The sequence below is a fragment of the Anolis sagrei genome, chromosome 2, assembly GCF_037176765.1.
Source record: "Anolis sagrei isolate rAnoSag1 chromosome 2, rAnoSag1.mat, whole genome shotgun sequence".
Classification (NCBI taxonomy): Eukaryota; Metazoa; Chordata; class Lepidosauria; order Squamata; family Dactyloidae; genus Anolis; species Anolis sagrei.
This window is the reverse complement of record NC_090022.1, coordinates 191516775-191537839: the sequence shown is the minus strand read 5'-3', so window position 1 is coordinate 191537839 and position 21065 is coordinate 191516775. Positions and strand designations below refer to the sequence as shown.

General features: G+C 41.8%; 1 protein-coding gene and 1 long non-coding RNA gene across 2 annotated transcripts in view; both read right to left on the bottom strand.

Annotated features, from left to right (window-relative positions):
• The window catches only part of LOC137096117 (uncharacterized), a 337069-nt gene that overhangs the window by 51892 nt on the left and 264112 nt on the right, over nucleotides 1-21065 (bottom strand). The gene's annotated exons all lie outside the window — the stretch shown is intronic.
• Nucleotides 1-21065, bottom strand: part of MARCHF9 (membrane associated ring-CH-type finger 9) — an 87374-nt gene that overhangs the window by 15212 nt on the left and 51097 nt on the right. The window contains exons 2-3 of the mRNA XM_060762831.2: nucleotides 9573-9728; nucleotides 4334-4526 (exon numbers count right to left, since the gene is read on the bottom strand). Of these exons, the coding sequence (XP_060618814.2) occupies nucleotides 4334-4526; nucleotides 9573-9728 (349 nt within the window). The remainder of the gene's footprint in view (nucleotides 1-4333; nucleotides 4527-9572; nucleotides 9729-21065) is intronic.

Sequence of the window (21065 nt, the reverse complement as noted above, 5' to 3'; positions counted from 1 at the left end):
TCATAAATGCCATTTTCTAATTGATTCTGTCATATAAACATGGAAAAGTTTATTAAAATGCAAAAATTTTGTTTGTGTAGGACAACCTACAGTGTATTTTGTTACAGTTTTTCAATGAATATCTCATAGAGTCAACCAATTCAACATAGTTTGTGACAGACACAAAAAACAAAGTTTCTTGGGAAGTGTCCGACGTGTGATCCAATTCAACAGCCAGCAGAGTGTCTGCTGTGGGCTTATCTTGTTGTGTTTCTAATGATAATAATAATAATAATAATAATAATAATACCCCAAGTAGAATAGATTTAGTATCTGTGCTGATCTATGACCGAAATAAAATGATTTGATTTTTAGATTTAGTACTACTAATCCTATGTTGTTGTTATTTACAGGTAGCATGGTACAGTAGGTTAGTGTTGGATAAGGACTCAGGGAGACCAGGATTCCGATCTTTACTTAGCCACAAAAACTCACTGGAAGAGCTTAGACAACTCAAGATCTCAGCTTTGGAGGAAGCCCCTCTGAATAAACCTTGTCACAAAAATCCCATGACAGGGTTGCCACTTGAAGGCCCATATCAATAGTATTATTACAGCAATAATATTGATATCATAATAGGTTGTAACAATATCTATGGTATCTTTACAATAATAATGATTTAATAGAATATACTGAATATTTGTATGTTGCTTGTATATTGTTTGATGTAGTTTGTTTTGCTGTAACTTGTTTATATGTTATTTGTAAGCATTGAATGTTTGCCATATGTATTGGAAACCACCCCGAGTCCATTTGAGGAGACAGAGCGGTCTACAAATAAATTATTATTATTATTATTATTATTATTATTATTATTACACAACAGAAGTGACTTGCAGTTTCTCAAGTTGCTCCTGACACAAATTTATTATTATTATTATTATTATTATTATTATTATTATTATTTTGCTAGCAAAAACCAAACAAGCCCTAAGATGTTCATCATAAAATTAAACCTTAGTGTCAATCTCAGCAATGGAATCGAAGCATCAAATCTAGGTCGACAACTAAATCAATGAGTCTCCTCTAGTAATCAATAGGACTGAATCCTTGGTTTTTAGCCTCTCATTGCTCTGTAGCCCTAGACAGGCCATCCTTACAGCAGGGCAGGGTGAGTTCACAGTGGCCAGGGTTACTTGAAATTGTTCAGGAGTTTTTTGTTTTGTCCTCTGATGCTGTCACTCACCGCACTCAGCCAAATGCTGCATACTTTACTAGTTTAGAAGGACTGGAATTGAGGCATGTGAATCAGACAGGGATTTCAAAGGAGGTAACTGGCTTACTTATGCTTGAGATCATAATGGATGCTTGGCATCTGGGAGGCAAACAGAAGTGAGGGGGAAGAGGGAACCAGAAGGTTGTGCGATGGATGGGAGTGGGAAGGGGCGGAGGCCGGGATGGTTTGTAAACTATACAACGACATGCCAGCCTAGCGGACAGATGGATGCTTCTCCCTCCAAGGATTGGCCATGTGTTCAGCTCCAAGAGTCATGTCAGAAACACTTTGCAATCTAGAAACCTGTGACTAAGTTATATACATTATGGAATAATGTCGTGAATACAGCTTCTGTTACCACTTTCCTGATGGGCCCTGAACTCCCAATTTCTCATTATTTGGTTTGGGTTGGTTTTGGTTTCACAAAACCATGCATCCTGGACATTCCACAGGTATGTAAACCTCACTTGCTTAGTTTCCAACAAACCTCACAACCTCTGAGGATGCCTGCCACAGATGTGGGTGAAACATCAGGAGAGAATGCTTCTGGAACATGGCCATACAAACCGGAAAACTCACAGCAACTCAGTGATTCTGGCCATGAAAGCCTTCGACAACATATTGAACGGGGAGAAACTGTTACTATCAGAACCAGAGTTGAATCAATCAGGGCCAGCTAACACCTCCCAACAAAGGATCCCCCAGGCAGCACCCAGCCAGGCTTTGAGGCTGCAAGGCCATAGAATGCTAATCAAGGTGGCCAATTGCAACATTCACATTTTCTCTTTTTCCCACTCTGGACATTATTCCACAGATATATAAACCTCACTTTCCTAGTTTCCAACAAACCTCACAACCTCTGAGGATGCTGGCCATAGATGTGGGCAAACATGGTGATACAGCCCAGAAAATTCACAGCAACCCAGAAAACATGCATAGTTTTGCTGGAACAATAAATGAAACAAAACTAACGACATGACGGTTCTGAGTTTTATTCACTTCTTAGCTTCAGGTACCTCAGTTTTTGTGCCATTGTAGTTCCAAGATTTATTTCTGCCATGTGAGGTCCAGAAAGATAAGAAAACAAAAGCTGACATTCTAAGGATTATATTGAGAGCCTCTGAATTCCTGAAATGGTTTGTGTCTTTTATGACTGGTCTGCTGATTGATTCCTGATGTTATATTTACCTATTTGGATCTGAAGACCCATTCCCTTAGTTTGGGAAGGGAGAGAACACGCGAGTGTGTCCAAATATTGGACTTCACCTCCTATTAATGACAGCCAACATTGCCAAGGAAAAGAGATGATGTGAGTTCTCATCAAACCTCTGGAGAATGACACACTCCTCATTCCTCATTAGGTCTTTCTTTCATCTTAATGTGGGTTTCTTCTACACAGCTGAATAAAATCTTGCATTATCTGCTTTGAACAGGCATATTTGGCAATGTGGACTCAGATAACCCAGTTCAAAGCAGATACTGTGGGTTTTCCTGTCTTGATATTCTGGGTTATATGGCTGTGTGGAAGGGTCCATAGATGCAAATCTCACAGATACACTATCATTCAGAATAGAATTGATATAAGGAAAACAAAAGACAACCTCAAAAGCTGGTTCAGGCTGAGGAGAAACTTATTTTCAAAACTGCACATGGATTCTGGTTCATGTCAAGCCTTTTGAAAATGGCGTCTTGTGTCACTAATACAGACCGGGGCCAAAAACATGGCATACATTCTCTCATCACCCTTGTATTTAAATGAAATAATACAATTGACACATTCTTTCAAGGTCCAAGGAGGAGCCCTTGTAGCCGCCAGACACCCAGAAATTGCTCTGGGCTAAATCCAGATATAATGTCAGGCAAAGAGTTGTGTAAATACTGACAAAGAACTCCCATTATGACTGAGAGAAAATCCCTGACACCTGAGTATTTTTCTCATAGTAAAGGTAATGGTGTCCCCTTGACATTAAGTCCAGTCATGTCCGACTCTGGGGGGTGGTGCTCATTTCTATTTCTAAGATGAAGAGCCAGCGTTGTCAGTAGATACCTCCAAGGTCACATGGCCAGCATGACTGCATGGAGCGGCATTACCTTCCTGCTGGAGCAATAACCATTGATTTACTCACATTCACATGTTTTCAAACTGCTAGGTTGGAAGAAGCTGGGGCTAATAGAGGGAGCTCACCCTGCTTCCTGGATTCAGACTGCCGACCTTTCAGTCAGCAAGTTCAGCAGCAGTTTAATCTGCTGCACCACTGGAGCCTTTCATAGGCTGACTATAATTTTCATTCACTATCCAAATAGCTAAATTCTGTGCCCTGTATGAATGACATAACTGAAGCTGATTTCTGTGATTTTTTTTTAAATTTAAAAATCTGCATATTTTATTTTCTAGGGAGGAGACAGGAGCTACATGAAGTAGTGGAGCTACCTAATGGAAAACTTGTTCAATCTTCTTGCCACTGAACTTCTAGGATTTAATCAAGCATTGTTATTACTTGCTGTCTCCACATCCATGTGGGCAAGGACATGTATTTCTCGTATATTAAAAAGGGCTTAGAGACTCAGGAAGCTGAATTCTGAAAGCAATGCACAATTTGGTGCTTGCATCAAGCCCAGGGTTACAAATAATTCTGCAGCATCAAGACTATTGGTAGAGCTATTTTTAAAAAAATGCCCAGAGGGGGTAGAAAAGAAAGAGTGAGAGGAAGGGAGAGGTACCTAACAAACGGGAGCAAATTGTTACAATCTCCAGCAAAACCAGGACGCAATAAAACATGCCTAGAGAGAAGTGCTTTCTGACCTCAATGGAAACACATATACTACCGATCCTAATTTCAGCCGGTGTGTTAGCAAGCTCCTACGACTATTCCTCGGAGGCAGTGCTTGGGAATTGGGCCCCTCTAATGCCTAGAAATCTTCAGAAATCCACCGTCACATTCCTCCGCATTGAGTTCCACAGAGGCATCACAAAGTGAGTGAAAAATTGCTTTCCATTTCTCTGCCTCTGGCATCCTGCCGGTTCATGCTAACTGGGAGGAGAAGTAAGGCACCGAAAAGCGGGAGGGAAGCTCTCACCTATGCACACAATGTCCATAAAACCGTACATCCCATAGCAGATCTGGAAAAGGAGGTCCTGCCGCTGCCACTTGGCCGAAGGGCTGAGGGACGACCAGATGAGCCACGAGATGCTGGCGATGAGGAACAGTGAACCCAAGATGATGGCTGCGATTTGCACCTTTTCAATCACCGTCAGGGAAATGGCCTGCCACTGCAGAGGAAAAAAAATCACAACAGTGGTTAACTGTGGCTGGAGGAGATTTGGCTGCACGGTGGAGAAATTGGGGTTATAATAGTTATGGACTCATCTACACATGTCTAGCAAAATATGTCCTCTCTTGGCATTTTCAGGGCCCTCTATTATTTGCTTCCACCCAAATTTGACAGAGTTGTACTGGAGGACCTAGTGATGCCTAGGGAGATATCCTCTAAGCATTTCAAAGGTTTTCCAGCGCCAGTCCATGGCAGGGCTTCTTCAACTTTTCCACTTGGGACTTCATTTGGTCAAAGACATTTTTACCTGACCCTAGGTATAAAGTAAAGGTAAAGGTTTCCCCTCGACATTAAGTCTAGTCGAGTCCGACTTTGGGGGGGGGGGGGGGGGAGTGCTCATCTCCATTTTTAATCCAAAGAGCCGATGTTGTCCATAGACACCTTCTAGGTCATGTGGCCAGCATGACTGCATGGAGCGCCGTTACCTTCCCGCAGAAACGGTACCTATTGATCTACTCACATTTGCTTGTTTTTGAAATGTTAGGTTGGCAGAAACTGGGGCTAACAGCGGGAGCTCACCCGGATTCAAACTGCCAACATTTCAGTCAGCAAGTTCAGCAGGTCAGTGGTTTAACCTGCTGCGCCACCAGGTGGCCTCAACCGCATGTATATAGGTATATAAATATTTGATTTTTATACGTATGTTCTATACCTATAGACTCCAGGTGTATAGGTATATAAAATATATATAAAGATCAATATTTACTGATAACAAATCAGCATTTGCAAGGCTTGCTCATCAAGCTAATTTCCCTTTTTATGAAGGACAGCTGAAGCATCTTCTACAGAGTCGACTATAAACACAGCAGATTTGTGTAAATGTCTAAAACAGGCACTAGGAGACATTTAGAAAAAGTTTCAGGACCACAACACAAAGATAAGAGGACTCCATTTGGGGTTAGGATCCATAGTTCAAGAAGCAGTGATCTATAATATGCTTCCACCAGAAGCCATTCATTCAATAAGATTTTGCATATTAATGCAAAGTACTGGGACATATTCCCGACAGACATGGGATCATTCTGTGCTTTAGGAGGAGTGCAGAATCTCAGGAAATCAATGCACCAGAGATGCAGGATACACAACTTTGATACTAACTGGCACTCTAAAATACTGCATGCTCTGTTTCTGTTTCTCCTTTGCACTGCACAACCTACAACCAAAATAAGATTACTGGAATGCTACAGGAAGAATGTCCCAAGAACCAGGCTGCATAAGCTATGTTTCAAGTTCTCTTGGGGTATCAAGTGCTCCTTAATAAAGAAATCAACCATGGCAGATGGACTGCATTCCTACTATTTATTTATTTACTGTATTTGTACCCCACCCTTCTCACACTGAAGAGGACTCAAAATAGCCTTACAATAGGCAACAATTCAAAGCCATACATATATAATATCCACAAAATAAACAAAAACATTAAAATTCAAAGCAGTTATAACATCAATTATTAAAACATCAATTAAAACCACACAATCCAAATCATAATCCAGGGCCATTCCATTTGTCAATCATATTAACTAGTAATCTCCCCATGCAATGACTACTAGCAGGAAGAATGCATTCTAGGTCAGCTTGCCAAATGTTGGCCCTCCAGATATTTTAAGACCTCCAAGTGCCCAAGGTTTATCCATGCTGTCTTCAGCTTCAAAGGCTATTGCCACATAATCCAGATTATCAAAGTAGATAATCCCCATTATCTGCTTTATATGAGTCTACATTGTCATATAATCCAGTTCGAAGCAGATAATCTGGATTTTATATGGCATTTTATAAGGAGCATTTATTCCAGTTCCTTACCATGTAGGAACACACAACGAAAGAATTCCTGAAAGATGCCCATCCAGTTAAAAACCTCCAAAGAAGGAAGGTCCACCATCATTCAAAGCAATCTATTCCTACTACTAGCTATGCTGTCTGGGGATGATGAAGGCTATAGTCCAACATACTCTGAGAATGCTCTGTGAAAGCTGCCACAGATTATACTGTAGGTATCATTGTGATGTATTAAGGTTTTGTGGCAAATGAATTCGCATCTTCTATAAACAGATTGGTGAATCAGCTGTCCTGCAGATATGCTGTGATATGACTCCCATAAGTCACAGATAATGTATGTGAAGTTGGGGTGGAGTATAGGGAAATACTACTTGTTTACCTCTGGCAACAAAACATTTGGGGTCAGCCCTGTTCAAAGATGCTACAAGGTGCAGCCCTAATTCAGGAAATCTGGCATGATTATTTCCTGGTGTTGTGCTTGTGTGCACACAGAGATGTGTGAATGCAAACCTATGAGTCTTTGCACCCCTAATTCCACAAAGGCTTATAGCTGCGCTGTCATTCATCTCCGCATAATTTTTGCCATATGTGCTGGTTACATTTCTCAATTTTGGCAGCTCAAGTCAGAACGGAAATCTGATGGGGCAATCATATCAGGACTGCATTCAAATCTAATCAGACCTTGAAAAAGTTACCATATATTCCGGCATATAGGACGACAGGGTGTATAAGACGACCCCCAACTTTTCCAGTTAAAATATAGAGTTTGGGATATACTCGCCGTATAAGACTACCCCTCTTCCAACACACACCAAATAAAAATTTTAAAAGTATCAGATTTGATTTCAATATGGTAATTTTCCTATTACTGTACCTCCTTCTCTGCCTCTCAGATCTCGCACATGTGCACCTGCACCACTTCACTGCAGTCTTCAGGAGCGAGATGTGAGAGGCAGAGGAGGAGGTACAGTAATAGGATACAAGGGCAGGCCAGACAGGTAAAAGAGGTGTGTTTTTCTGGGCCCAGAGCCACTCTATCTCTTTTTTCCATACCCCGGGTGCCCCGGATGCCTGCAGCTTGCTCCTCCCTTCACTTACACCTTCCCGGTGAGGCGCCCCTTCACCTCACCATCAAGATTGCATTAAGTCCACGAATCCTGATGAATGGATGTTCTTCTACCATACTTGTACAGTGTCGCCTTTAATGCTTTCATACAGTCGCTGCATATGGCAGGGTCGCGGCCATTGCCATTTTTGAGCTCCCCCCACAATATGCAGCAACCACAGAATCTCCAGTCTGGATTGGATGTTTCAGCACCCGCTCTATAAGACGACTCCCAATGTATAAGACTACTCCCGCATGTAAGACAACTCCCATGCATAAGGCTACTCCAGCGTGTAAGACTACTCCCGCACATAAGACGACCCCTGACTTTTGAGAAGATTTTCTTGGGTTAAAAAGTAGTCTTATACGCCAGAATATACAGTACTTTTGGGCACAATGACTTACAGAATCTCCCAGCTATTATGACTGCAGGAGGTGGGGGTGGGTTTACACTTCAAATAGCAACTTTTCTGGTTGCAATTCCTGTATACCTTGAAGGTTCCCTCTAAGAGGAGTAGGGAACATATGGTATTATGTGTCCCTCCAGATGATGTTGTACTGCAGCACCAAACACTCTTCACATTGGGACTATGTTCACTAGTGGGAGCTGCAGGGCTACAACATCTAGAGGGGCATATGATTCCTACTCCTGGAGGGATGGAGCTGTTTAGTTGCTTTTCTCAGAACAACGTGTACCCTGTGTTGAGGACAATGACTGATGTTGCCAAACTATCCATCTGCACATGAATCAGGATCGATTCATTTTCCCCCCTACTACAAAATCACCATGATGACAATTTTTGCGTGTCACTTTTCATATGGTGAACATTCTCCTCACCATATCTGGTAAATCATGGAACTTAACACAATACAATACAATAGATTTAAAAAAACACCATAATTCACATGTTAGGGCCAGATAGCACCATAACATGGTAATATAAGAGTACAAAATTCAGCCCTAAAAGCAAACTGATTTGTTCATGAACATATAAGTGTCAAAACACAGAACTTGCTTGGTAAGCAGAACATACCCTTCTAGTATGGGCTAAAGTGCAGCCTTTTACCTACACTGGTAGCTGACTCTCTATATCTGGCATAAAACATGGGAATTTGGCTTTTTCTAATCTAAAACTCCCAAGAATACCCAGCCAGCATGACAAATAACCATGTTGCATGGATAACTCTGAGAACGGGAGTTCAACAAAATTAACCTTTCCAAACTCTGAACATTTGTGAGACACATTGTCTGTTTGCTCTTGATGTGCTCCACTTAAAATAGCCAGGGTTGCCCCCAAAATGCCTGAGGTGAAGAAGCAGTATTTCTCCATATTCCACCCCAATGTCACATACAAAGTCCAAATGGACTGGCTTGACATCTGATTCTTTTTAGTTGCTTTGAGTCTCCTTGTGGAGAGAAAAAGCAGGGCATAAATAAACATAATAATAATAATAATAATAATAATAATTATTATTATTATTATTATTATTATTCAACACAATGGCAGTAGGCTAAGATTGCATTGGAAGGCTGCAGGATCAGCTAGGGATACATATGGGAGGCCCTGAACAGTCTGCGCTCTGGCACCATGACATGCAGAGTCAACCTTAAGAAATGGGGCCACAAAGTGGAGTCCACGACATGTAAGTGTGGAGAAGAGCAAACCACAGACCAACTATTACAATGCACCCTGAGCCCTGCCACATGGCACAATGGAGGACCTTCTTATAGCAACACCAGAGGCACTCCAAGTGTCCAGCTACTGATCAAAGGAAATTTAATATAATGTCAAGTTTGCAAACTTTGTGTTTCTTAAATACATTACAACTGTACCTTTGGTTCTCTCCTAATATGGTAAATAATAAATAATATGGGAGTGTATTTGGCACCATCTCTTCATTTTGTATAATGAATAGTCCTGCCCACAACTCAAGAGAGTGGGAAGAAAAGCAAAAAAAAGCAGTTGGCAGACTTTGCTAGTAGGCCACCACATGGACATGAATATGCCCAGATATGTATTTTGCCTAGTATCGTCTGCAGCTAATCTTCCTCCCTCCACCCACTCAAACAGTTCAACTGATAGGTTGCTACCCTGGGCTTACCTGCAAGGGGTTCTTTGTGCTGATAGCTAAGACCTGGTACTTGAAATAGCACAGCTCACAACTCCAGGAGCCCCTCTCACTGATCCATCGAATCAGGCAGGGCTGGTGGGTGCAGCGGACAGACCCCGCACATCGACATGGGCTCAACAACTCCCCCTGTGAGGAAAAAAAAAGACAATGGGAAAGTCAGAACATTAAGTAAGCATTCATCAATCATCTGTATAGCTTGTCTTTCCAAGAGACAGAAAAGCAGATTGGGTTCTCTTAGGAGACCTCCAGGTGATTTTCAGCAAAACAGATTTTTTTTCAGGCTCAGAATGGTTTCACACTGAGAATACGAGTCTCTTTCCCTCCCTAAATTCAGAGCTTAGTAGGTTTTCTGTTTTGAATTACCATTCCCAAAATTCCCTCCCCAGTTATGATGTCTGGAAGATTCTGTGAGTCATACTAAAAATAAAAACCCTATTTCATGCCTTACCTAAATTAGTCTGATAAAATCAAGACTTCAGTTGGTGTGGGGAAAATTAAGAAGTGTGTCACTGTACGTGCGCGCCTGTGGGACTCTTGTATGTGCAAGTTTCTGTTGTGTTACTTAGAACATATTCCTCAACTGTGTGTGTGCTCCGAAGTATCTTGCTCTGAAATTAGGGTTGCTAGACTGAACTACAGGGCTCCTATGACTTTAACTCTAAAAGATCTTTTAATAAGACACTGTCATCATGCTAGATGACAGTATCTGTTTCAACCCCCAACATCTGTCCACAGCCATTGTCTTCCAACAGAGAATGGAAAATGGAAAGGACACAAAGGACTGTAGGGCCACAAGTGCTCCCTTCTTCCACCTGATCTCTACCAATAAGGCAATAACCATGTCAGCTTCCCTTTTTTGATCACTTCAGAATAAAAGCTTATCTCACAGACCTATAAAGTATTGTCAGTTCTCCGGACCCTGTATCCCCAGCTTCTATGGGTTATCTCAAGGCAGAAGATCGAGGAAGGGATTCTCCCATTTTGGTGGCCTTGGTTCCAGCCAAGAGGAAACAGCTATGTACAATTCTCCAGCGATTAAAGCAGCAGCTTGCTACAATTTGTAAGCCTTAATCCATGGCTTTAGCTTGCAAAGACACTCCAAAGGGCCTGTGTATTTACATAGTTATGTAGTTTTCTCTTTCCCTCCCAGTCATTTTAGTGCCAGGGCTCACCCTCTTCTTCGCTCAGCAATGCATCCAGTTTCTGACTGCAGGCAAGTAGCTAAAGTAAAGGTTCCTTATCCAATCTCCCTGAGTAAGTGAGAAGATATAATCTCCTCAATTCACCTAGCTCTGGGAAATTATGCCTTGATTTCCAAACAGTAAAATACAGATAGCCCTCAACATTTTCCTGTGGTTTGGGACCCACGAATCAAGAAATTACTTTTTTCCCCTTGAGAAGACAACTCTCTATGAATTTCTAGGTCTTTCAGCATTATTCTGGATCTACAGATTCCTGGAGAGAATGTTTTTAATAAACCTGGTGAGTAATGAAATCCACAAAAGTTAAAACTGCAAATGTGGAGGGACAATGGTATTTCTCCCTGGGTAGTTGTGCATTTGAACAGCAAGCTGTGAGCAACTGTGCTTAGTAATTAATGGATAATGCTCAAATGACACCATTAGGAGCTTAGGTTTCAGATTTCGGTTTGGAAACATCAGTTCCTGGGCTAATGCTGAACTGGCATGACAAGGCCTAAAGTCTGCCCATTCCAGTCCTAGTCTTTGTGTGCCTCTTGATTGGCATCACTCTCAAGGAAGCCACCCATCCTTGTAGATCTCTCCATAACACAGCCAAACAAAACAAATATTTTTTTCTTGGTGTCTTGTTATTTAGGCATGTTCCTGGGGTTATTTGGGGCACTGATTCAGAAAATTGCATTGGAAAGACAGAATCAGCTCTAATTTCTTAGATATGCTTATCATGGTTTTCTATGGGTCAGCAGATGAAGACTGATATATGGCAAATAATAATAATAATAATAATAATAATAATAATAATAATAATCTTTATTTATACCCCACTACCATCTTCCCGAGGGACTCGGAGCAGCTTACATGAGGCCAAGTCCAATAACACATCAAAACAGAAAAGCAATAAACAAAACAATACAATGCAATGCAAAATAATATAAATCACATATATCAATAACACACAGGATTTAAAAGCCTATGGCCAGGCCAGATGTAATAATTTACAATTTAAAAAATAATGCTGGGCACGACAAGATAGGATATATCTTGTAGGAAGGTTTTAAAAAAGTGAGGGGCACAGTCCAACGCAATCCAGTGGTTAAAGTGCATTTGTAAGGACATTTTGCTGGGAATTATTCCTTTATTCCAGGAAGGCATATGCTCCGCATCTCAAAAACTAGAGCTGATAAGCAAAAACATGTGCCCTTTTTGGAATCAGTGGGTCAGACAGACACAGGGCCCTTCCACACAGCCATATAACCCAGAATATCAGTGCAGAAAATCCCACAATATTTGCTTTGAACTTGGTTATCTGAGTCCACACTGCCATATATTCCAGTTCAAAGCAGAAATGTGAGATATTATTCAGCTGTGTATGAAAGGGCCCAAGAAACATATCTAACATTTGATCCACTAACATGTGTGTTGCCCAATGTTAGACCGGGTCAAATAATGTCCCTTTGAAAGCCACCCAGAGGAAGATTCTGGGCACCTGGGCTTCTCTAGGTCTGTCGACTATTAATCCCCCTCTACTTTAAAAAGGAAACACAGCTTGTTAGTTTTACCTGCTTAATGTGCTACCATGAGAACAGGAGGAGCAATTAGCATCAATATTTCAAATCCACTTGCAGGAAGTATTAGCAACGGGTAATAGATATATATGACCTGAACAAGGAAATTGCTCTGGATTTCCTGTCAGATGGAGTACCAGGCGCACAGGGCTAGTGCTGCGTCTCTCTCATCAAATTCCTGATATGACCAATCAACTTCACAAACCCAATTATAGCAACAAGAGAGAACAGTGACAGAATGGATTGCAAAGGAAGTACAGAAAAATCACACACAATATTGCAGAAGTTTACCATTTTTATTGAGAACTCCCCAACTCCCCCAACCAGCATGACAACCTCAATCAAGGAAGTTATGGCCCTGAGTTTGCAAGACCTGAGCAAAGTGACTTGGAGGTCTCTCATTCATAGGAACACTGTAAGCCAAGACTTGATGACAACTAATGAAAAGAACAATATGCCCACAACAGTGAGAGTTTTATTAGGGTAGCCAAAAGATGCAAACATAGTAGATTATAATAGCCACTGTTTGGGAGGATCTAAAAGAACTGATTGTGGATGGGAACATCCGTGGTTTCCCTTACTTTTCTCATATCCATGTCTACACCATCTCCAAGACTTGTTATATTTGTTTCTAAATTAGTATTTGGGTGGAAGACTGCTGAGAGCAGGGCCTCCCTGGACGATCTTAAACTGCGAGGTGGGACGTTGAGGGAGATACATTCGGACAGGTAAGCTGGGCTTTATAAATCAAGGGCTTTATAAATCAAGACCAGCACTTTGAATTGTGCTCAGAAGTGGACCGGCAGCCAGAGGAGCTGACACAGCAGGGGGGTGGTATGCTCCCTTTATATCGCTCCAATAAGTAACCTGGCTGCCACCCTTTGGACTTACTGAAGTTTCTGAACAGTCTTCAAAGGCAAAGGTTCTCCGTCATCACTGGAAAAATTGACCACAGAGTCACACTGAAGGACCCAGAGTTTCTTAGGCTTCTTCTACACTGGCCTTATATCCCAAGTTCTGATACTAAGTTGTCTGCTTTGAACTGGATTATATAAGTCTCAACTGCTAGATAATCTTAGATAAGCAGATAACCTGGGATCAGATCCTGGGATATAGGGCAGTGTAGAAAGGGGCCTTAGACATAACATTTTAATCACATCTGTGAATAATCAAATCTGCAAAAGTCAAAACTGTTTACTGTGGATCCTACCAGATCACAGATCAGTGAACATGTGGAGTAGGCTGTTTGTGGTCAGTTGCTCTTGCGGCCTCCCACTCAAGAACATGTGTTATTGACTATACATTTGAATATCTCTTGCAGAGTTTGGATATGTTGCATTTGTGATAAGACACTAACGATATGGCCTAAATGCCCCAAAGGCACTAGTTCTCATCTGATCTTCGAAGCTAAGCAGCTTAGTATTTGGGTGGAAGACTGCCAAGAAATAACAGGTGCTGTTGACTATATTTCAGAGGAAGGAATTGGCAGAATAACTTCTGAGTATTCCTTTCCTCAGAAAACCTTATGATTTTCATGGGGTCACCATAAATCAACCAGCAGCTTGAAGAAACATTCATGCACACACATAATAACAATGAAACTAATTCATTGCCTTCAAACCATTTAAGAGACAACTATGTTACTAAGTAGTTATGTTGGTAGTTATCAACATGCTGATAGCATGTTTGTTGTTATTTTCACAAAGAACAATTAAAAATAAACAATTAAAAATAAACCATAGTGATGGTATCTCTTGTACACACAACAAACAAAGTCATAAAAAGCAAGGAACTAATGGTGCAGTGGCTTGAGTAATGGACAAGGACTCTGGAAATCAGGGTTCAAATCCCTGCCTAGTCATGGAAACTCACTGGATGATCATGGTAAATGTATTGTCAAAGGCTTTCATGGCTGGAATCACTACCTCTGAGGATGCTTGACATAGATGCAGGCGAAACGTCAGGAGAGAATGCCTCCAGAACATGGCCATATAGCCCGAAAAAACCTACAACAACCCAGATCATGGTAAAGTCACATTCTCCACCACGGTAAAGTCACATTCACAACACCAAATTGGGAGGGATAGCCAATACTCCAGAGGGCAGGAGCGGAATTCAAAACAATCTTGACGGATTAGAGAGATGATGGGCCAAAACTAACAAAATGAAGTTCAACAGTGACAAATGCAAGATACTCCTCTTAGGCAGAAAAAACAAAATGCAAAGATACAGAATGGGGGACAATGCCTGGCTCGAGAGCAGTACGTGTGAAAAAGATCTTGGAGTCCTCGTGGACAACAAGTTAAATATGAGCCAACAATGTGATGTGGCGGCAAAAAAAGCCAATGGGATTTTGGCCTGCATCAATAGGTGCATAGTGTCTAGATCTAGGGAAGTCATGCTACCCCTCTATTCCGCCTTGGTTAGACCACACCTGGAATATTGTGTCCAATTCTGGGCACCACAATTCAAGAGAGATATTGACAAGCTGGAATGTGTCCAGAGGAGGGCGACTAAAATGATCAAGGGTCTGGAGAACAAGTCCTATGAGGAGCGGCTTAAGGAGCTGGGCATGTTTATCCTGAAGAAGAGAAGGATGAGAGGAGATATGATAGCCATGTATAAATATGTGAGAAGAAGCCACAGGGGGGAGGGAGCAAGCTTGTTTACTGTCTCCATGGAGATTAGGACAAGGAACAATGGCTTCAAACTACAAGAGAGGAGATTCCATCTGAACATGAGGAAGAACTTCCTGACTGTGAGAGCCGTTCAGCAGTGGAACTCTCTGCCTCGGAGTGTGGTGGAAGCTCCTTCTTTGGAAGCTTTTAAACAGGGGCTGGATGGCCATCTGTCAGGGGTGATTTGAATGCAATATTCCTGCTTCTTGGCAGAATGGGGTTGGACTGGATGGTCCATGAGGTCTCTTCCAACTCTTTGATTCGATGATTCCCAGCCTCTGAAGAAGGCAAAGACAAAACTCCCATAAACAAATCCTGCCAAGAAACCCCCATGATAGAGTCACCTTAAGGTTGCCTAAGTTGGAAACAACTTGAAGGTACACAACAACAACAACAACAACAGCCCTACAGTGTACTGGACAGAGTTTCCAATGAGTCCTATGCCAACCTTGGCATCCCTCCTTTACTCTTGAGGGCAGTAAGGTAGCTTGGGCAATGGGTGAGACACACACAACTCCAAACATTTCCCACCTCTCTCTTCCTGATGGTAGAACCAGCCCTGCTTCTGGTGTTACCTCCCTCCTCCTCTCCCTGTTTAGTTGCATCCAAGTAAATACCTAAGGTAAATTTCAGGCAAAAATTGGTATGATAAGAAACAAAGATGGCAGGGACCTAACAGAAGCTGAAGAGATCAAGAGAAGGTGGCGAGACTATACAGAAGATCTGTATAGGAAGGATAATAATATTGAGGATAGCTTTGACGGTGTGGTGAATGAATTAGAACCAGACATCCTGAGGAGTGAGGTTGAATGGGCCTTAAGAAGCATTGCTAACAACAAGGCAGCAGGAGACGACGGGATCCCAGCTGAACTGTTTAAAATCTTAAAAGATGATGCTGTCAAGGTGATGCATGCCATTTGCCAGCAAATATGGAAAACACAAGAATGGCCATCAGACTGGAAAAAATCAACTTATATCCCCATACCAAAAAAGGGAAATGCGAAAGACTGCTCAAACTTCCGTACAGTGGCCCTTATTTCTCATGCCAGTAAGGTAATGCTCAAGATCCTGCAAGGAAGACTCCAGCAATACATGGAACGAGAGTTGCCAGATGTTCAAGCTGGGTTTAGAAAAGGCAGAGGAACGAGAGACCAGATTGCCAATATCCGCTGGATAATGGAGAAAGGCAGGGAGTTTCAGAAAAACATCTACTTCTGCTTCATTGACTATTCTAAAGCCTTTGACTGTGTGGATCATAATAAATTGTGGCAAGTTCTTAGTGGGATGGGCATCCCAAGCCACCTTGTCTCTCTCCTGAGGAATCTGTACAAGGACCAAGTTGCAACAGTAAGAACTGACCACGGAACAACAGACTGGTTCAAGATTGGGAAAGGCGTACGGCAAGGCTGCATCCTCTCACCCAACCTTTTTAACTTGTATGCAGAACACATCATGCGATGCGCGGGGCTGGATGAATGCAAAGCTGGGGTGAAAATTGCTGGAAGAAACATTAACAACCTCAGATATGCAGATGACACCACTCTGATGGCCGAAAGCGAGGAGGAGCTGAGGAGCCTTCTAATCAAGGTGAAAGAAGAAAGCGCAAAAGCCGGGTTGCAGCTAAACATCAAAAAAACCAAGATTATGGCAACAAGAATGATTGACAACTGGAAAATAGAGGGAGAAACCGTGGAGGCCGTGACAGACTTTGTATTTCTAGGTGCAAAGATTACTGCAGATGCAGACTGTAGCCAGGAAATCAGAAGACGCTTACTTCTTGGGAGGAGAGCAATGTCCAGTCTTGATAAAATAGTGAAGAGTAGAGACATCAGACTGGCAACAAAGATCCGCCTAGTCAAAGCCATGGTATTCCCTGTAGTAACCTACGGATGTGAGAGCTGGACCTTAGGGAAGGCTGAGCGAAGGAAGATCGATGCTTTTGAGCTGTGGTGTTGGAGGAAAGTGCTGAGAGTGCCTTGGACTGCGAGAAGATCCAACCAGTCCATCCTCCAGGAAATAAAGCCCGACTGTTCACTGGAGGGAAAGATACTAGAGACAAAGTTGAAGTACTTTGGCCACATCATGAGGAGACAGGAGAGCCTAGAGAAGACAATTATGCTGGGGAAAGTGGAAGGCAAAAGGAAGAGGGGCCGACCAAGGACAAGATGGATGGATGGCATTCTTGAAGTGACTGGACTGACCTTGAGGGAGCTGGGGGTGGTAACGGCCGACAGGGAGCTCTGGCGTGGGCTGGTCCATGAGGTCACGAAGAGTCTGAGACGACTGAACGAATGAACAACAAAATACCTAAGCAAGGCTGCTTGTCACCCAAATCACACATACCGCTTCTCCTGATGCTGAATGGAACTTGTGACTAATAAATCAAATTCGATTGAACGAGAAAGTCAAACAATGTTGCCTGTTTTTCATAATCTATGCTGCTTGTGGTGAAAAATTAGGATTCAGCTTTTGAGGTTGCAGAGGATTGTTTTTCCACCTGGCAGAAAACCAAGATCCCTCAACATATCCTTCCTCTATTTGTCCTCTTGCTGCTCAAGCCATTAAAACCTCTGATATAAATCCTGGAGACAGGGGGACTTTGTGCACATTATTCAGAGGCAAACTCAGGTTTGGCAGCAAAAGATTACTTGACAGGGAGTCACAGCCATTACTGGTTCCCTTACGGAAGGTGCATGACAAGGAGATATTTGCAGACAGAAATCTGTCCCCATTTGTTTTTCATACTACTACAACATCAGGTGTACATTTAGAATATCTTAGGTGTACAAGGAATGTATGAATCAATGCACACACGTGCTGAAATGACTGGTGTTAGGGCTTAACAGATGTTGGTGACGGCAAAGCACTTCACCATCACATATTGACACCCTAATAAGTGAGTTGCCTCATTTCTTTGTAGCCTTACTGTGACAATGATATGTATTTTATTCATGGACAACATCACTTCCGTTTTGGCCTTTGATTATTTCTCAGTCCCCATTTATGGGAGGATTTGAAAAGAGACGCCATGATGTAATGGGTTAACTGGAAAGACATATGTTGGCAGCTGATTGGCTGAGCATGCCAGGGGCCAGAGTTCTGATTGGCCGCTGCTGAGACCAACGGTTCTAACTGCTACTTTCAGTTTGAACAGTGAGGAGAGTGCTGACTGAAAACAGCTAGGTCTGAAGCCTGATAATTTTTAAGGAATTAGGCATATTTTAAAGAATATTTAAAAGGACTGTTTGACCCCCTTCTGTTCTCTGTGTGAGTTCAAAGAGACTGTTGTATATATTGTTGCCCTGTTTGAACTTTTGAACTGAAGTAAAGATACTGTTACTTGTTACACAAGTCTGAGTGACACTTTATTATACTGCAGGGTATATCCTGGTTTAAAAACTGTGGTAATGCTTCTATTTATTTACATTTACCAACTCCCACAATTTACACTTACTATTTAATGCAATTCAAAGTGAGAGTCAAACTGGAACAGCTAGACAACAAACTGTGGTTTCTGTAATTACCATCCTCACACCAGTACTAGGATTTCCTACTTGCAGATAAACCACTTTCTTCAATACTGGTTTGAAACTGCATTAAATGGTCAGTGTAGGGCTTTGAACATGTCATTCTGGAGACCTTTTCAACCTCTTCACATTGAACATGAGCCTTGAAATAGAGGGAGTGGATTGTAGGAGGGACTGAACCTCAAAAGACTTTAACAATATGGAGTACAAAGACTTCTAAGGCCTCCTTAGGAATTACCAATCGGAAAGGTACTAAAATATTAGCAGCTACAGTCACTGCATCCTCCCAGTTGCTACCCTGGATGCAACAAGGGATGATATTATGAATTTGTTCTTCCTGAAGGATGTTTGTAATGCACCCTCCCCTCTTGCAAGTAGGCAAAATCAGCAACCACCTGCTTGCAGAATTGAGACTCCCTCGCCTTAAAAACACCTCCCGGGTTTCTCTTTCCCATTTGTCTAATCTAATTTTAAAGCCGCCCAAGCTCATAGCCAATATGACATCTCGTGGGAGTAAATTCCACCACTGAATTCCACACTGTGTGAAGAAATATTTCCCATTTGGTCACTCCTGAGTCTCCCATTCTTTGACTCCATTAGACGGCCTCTGGTTCTTTTATTACAAGAAAAGGAAGCAGGAATTATATCTCTGTCTGACCCAGAGGTGACCAGTTGCAGAGGGCTAAGAGGCCAGACTGTTTCCCCAGGAGACACATGGTGCAAATATCCTTCTAAGCAAAATCTGGGGTATTTGGTAGGGCTGTGCAATTTTTTGGTTAGTCCTCCTAAGTCAAAACAAATTTGTTAAATTCATACTTATGGGGCAATATCCAACATGTGGACATGCCCAGCTCCAAAAACCTAAGAATCAAAATGTATCCAATACTTTTTTGTTTGCATTTTGTAAATCTTGGGGGCCTCCCGAGGTCAGCTTCATTTTCAGCGCAAGGAAGCCAAGCCAAGCCAAAAAGGTTGCCTTTCCTCTTTAAATTAATGGCTCTTGCTGTTAGGAGAGGGAAGCAGCAGGGAGAAAGCAAAGTTCGCTGGGAAAGAAAGCACAGAATTCTGGGAAATGTCGTTTTGGAAGATGAGGCACCCTATACCAGAGAATTCAAAAGGCCTTGCCCTAAACTACATTTCTCAGAATTCTGCTCAGCATCAGAAATCCTCAATCAGGATAAGGGAGAGATGTTTTCCTCCGCAGAAGCAGCCAGCCAGTGTTCCAAGAAATGGTTGAATCTGCAAAGAGGAGGACTGACTGATACTTCTAGTAAGTAAATCTCAGTGCTGGACTGGGAAGAAATCCCTAAATGGAAGTTCTATTGGTTAATATGAAGGACATTAAATGAGATAACTGTTGTGCCTTTAAAAAAGGTTTCTGTCAAAACTTTAAAAAAAATTCCTAAAATCATTAGATGTATGAATATTTCTGAAAGTTGGGGGGAATTATCCCCTGTTATCTTGTGTCATTGTATAGAAAATTCAAGAGGGTGGCTCTTGGTTTTTTTTTTTTTAAATGTTGTTTATAAAAATTTTGAAAATTCCCCCAAAAATCCATGGATGATGATGATGATGATGATGATGATAATTCTTTATTTATACTTTAGATTTCTCCTTCACAGGAACCAAAGCAGCTTACAACATCTTAAAATCATACAAACAACATACTGAATACATCTTCTGTATAAATAAAAATGTAGTGTTCGTTTGTGGGATTAACATAAATCAAAAACCACTGGACGAATTGTCGCCCAATTTGGCCACAAGACACCTACTAACCCAAGGAGTGACCATGTATAGTTAACCTACAATCAAAGAGCATTCTGAACTCCACCAATGATGGAATTGAACCAAACTTGGCACGCAGGACTCCCACAACCAACAGAAAACATTAGAAAGGTTTGGTGGGCATTGACGTTGAGTTTGGGAGTTGCAGTTCACCTACACCCAGAAAGCACTGTGGACTCAAACAATGATGGATCTGGACCAAACTTGGCATGAATATTCCATATGCCCAAATATGAACACAGATGGAGTTTGGGGGGAACAGACCTTGACATTTGGGAGTTGTAGTTACTGGGATTTAAAGTTCACCTACAACCAAGGAGCATTCTGAACCCCACCAAAGGCAGATTTGGGGCAAACTTCCCACACAGAACCCCCATGACAAACAGAAAATACTTAAAGCCATCAGTCCAACTCCCTTTATTAAGGTAAGAAAATGTAATCAAAGCCCTCCTGACAAAGAGCCATCCAGCCATAGATATAGACAGATATACATGATTCGCACAAACAGAGATATAGTATCATAGATTTGAAAGGGACCCCTAAAGAAGGACAATTTGCATGTTCCAGAGTAGGCAAACTAGACAATCTCCACATCAACACTGACAAAGACACAGCAAGAAATACTATTTACCCACAAGCATAAAGAAATGATATATATTAGAAACCAACACTTTCTCATTACTTTATTTTCCAGATCACTAGACTG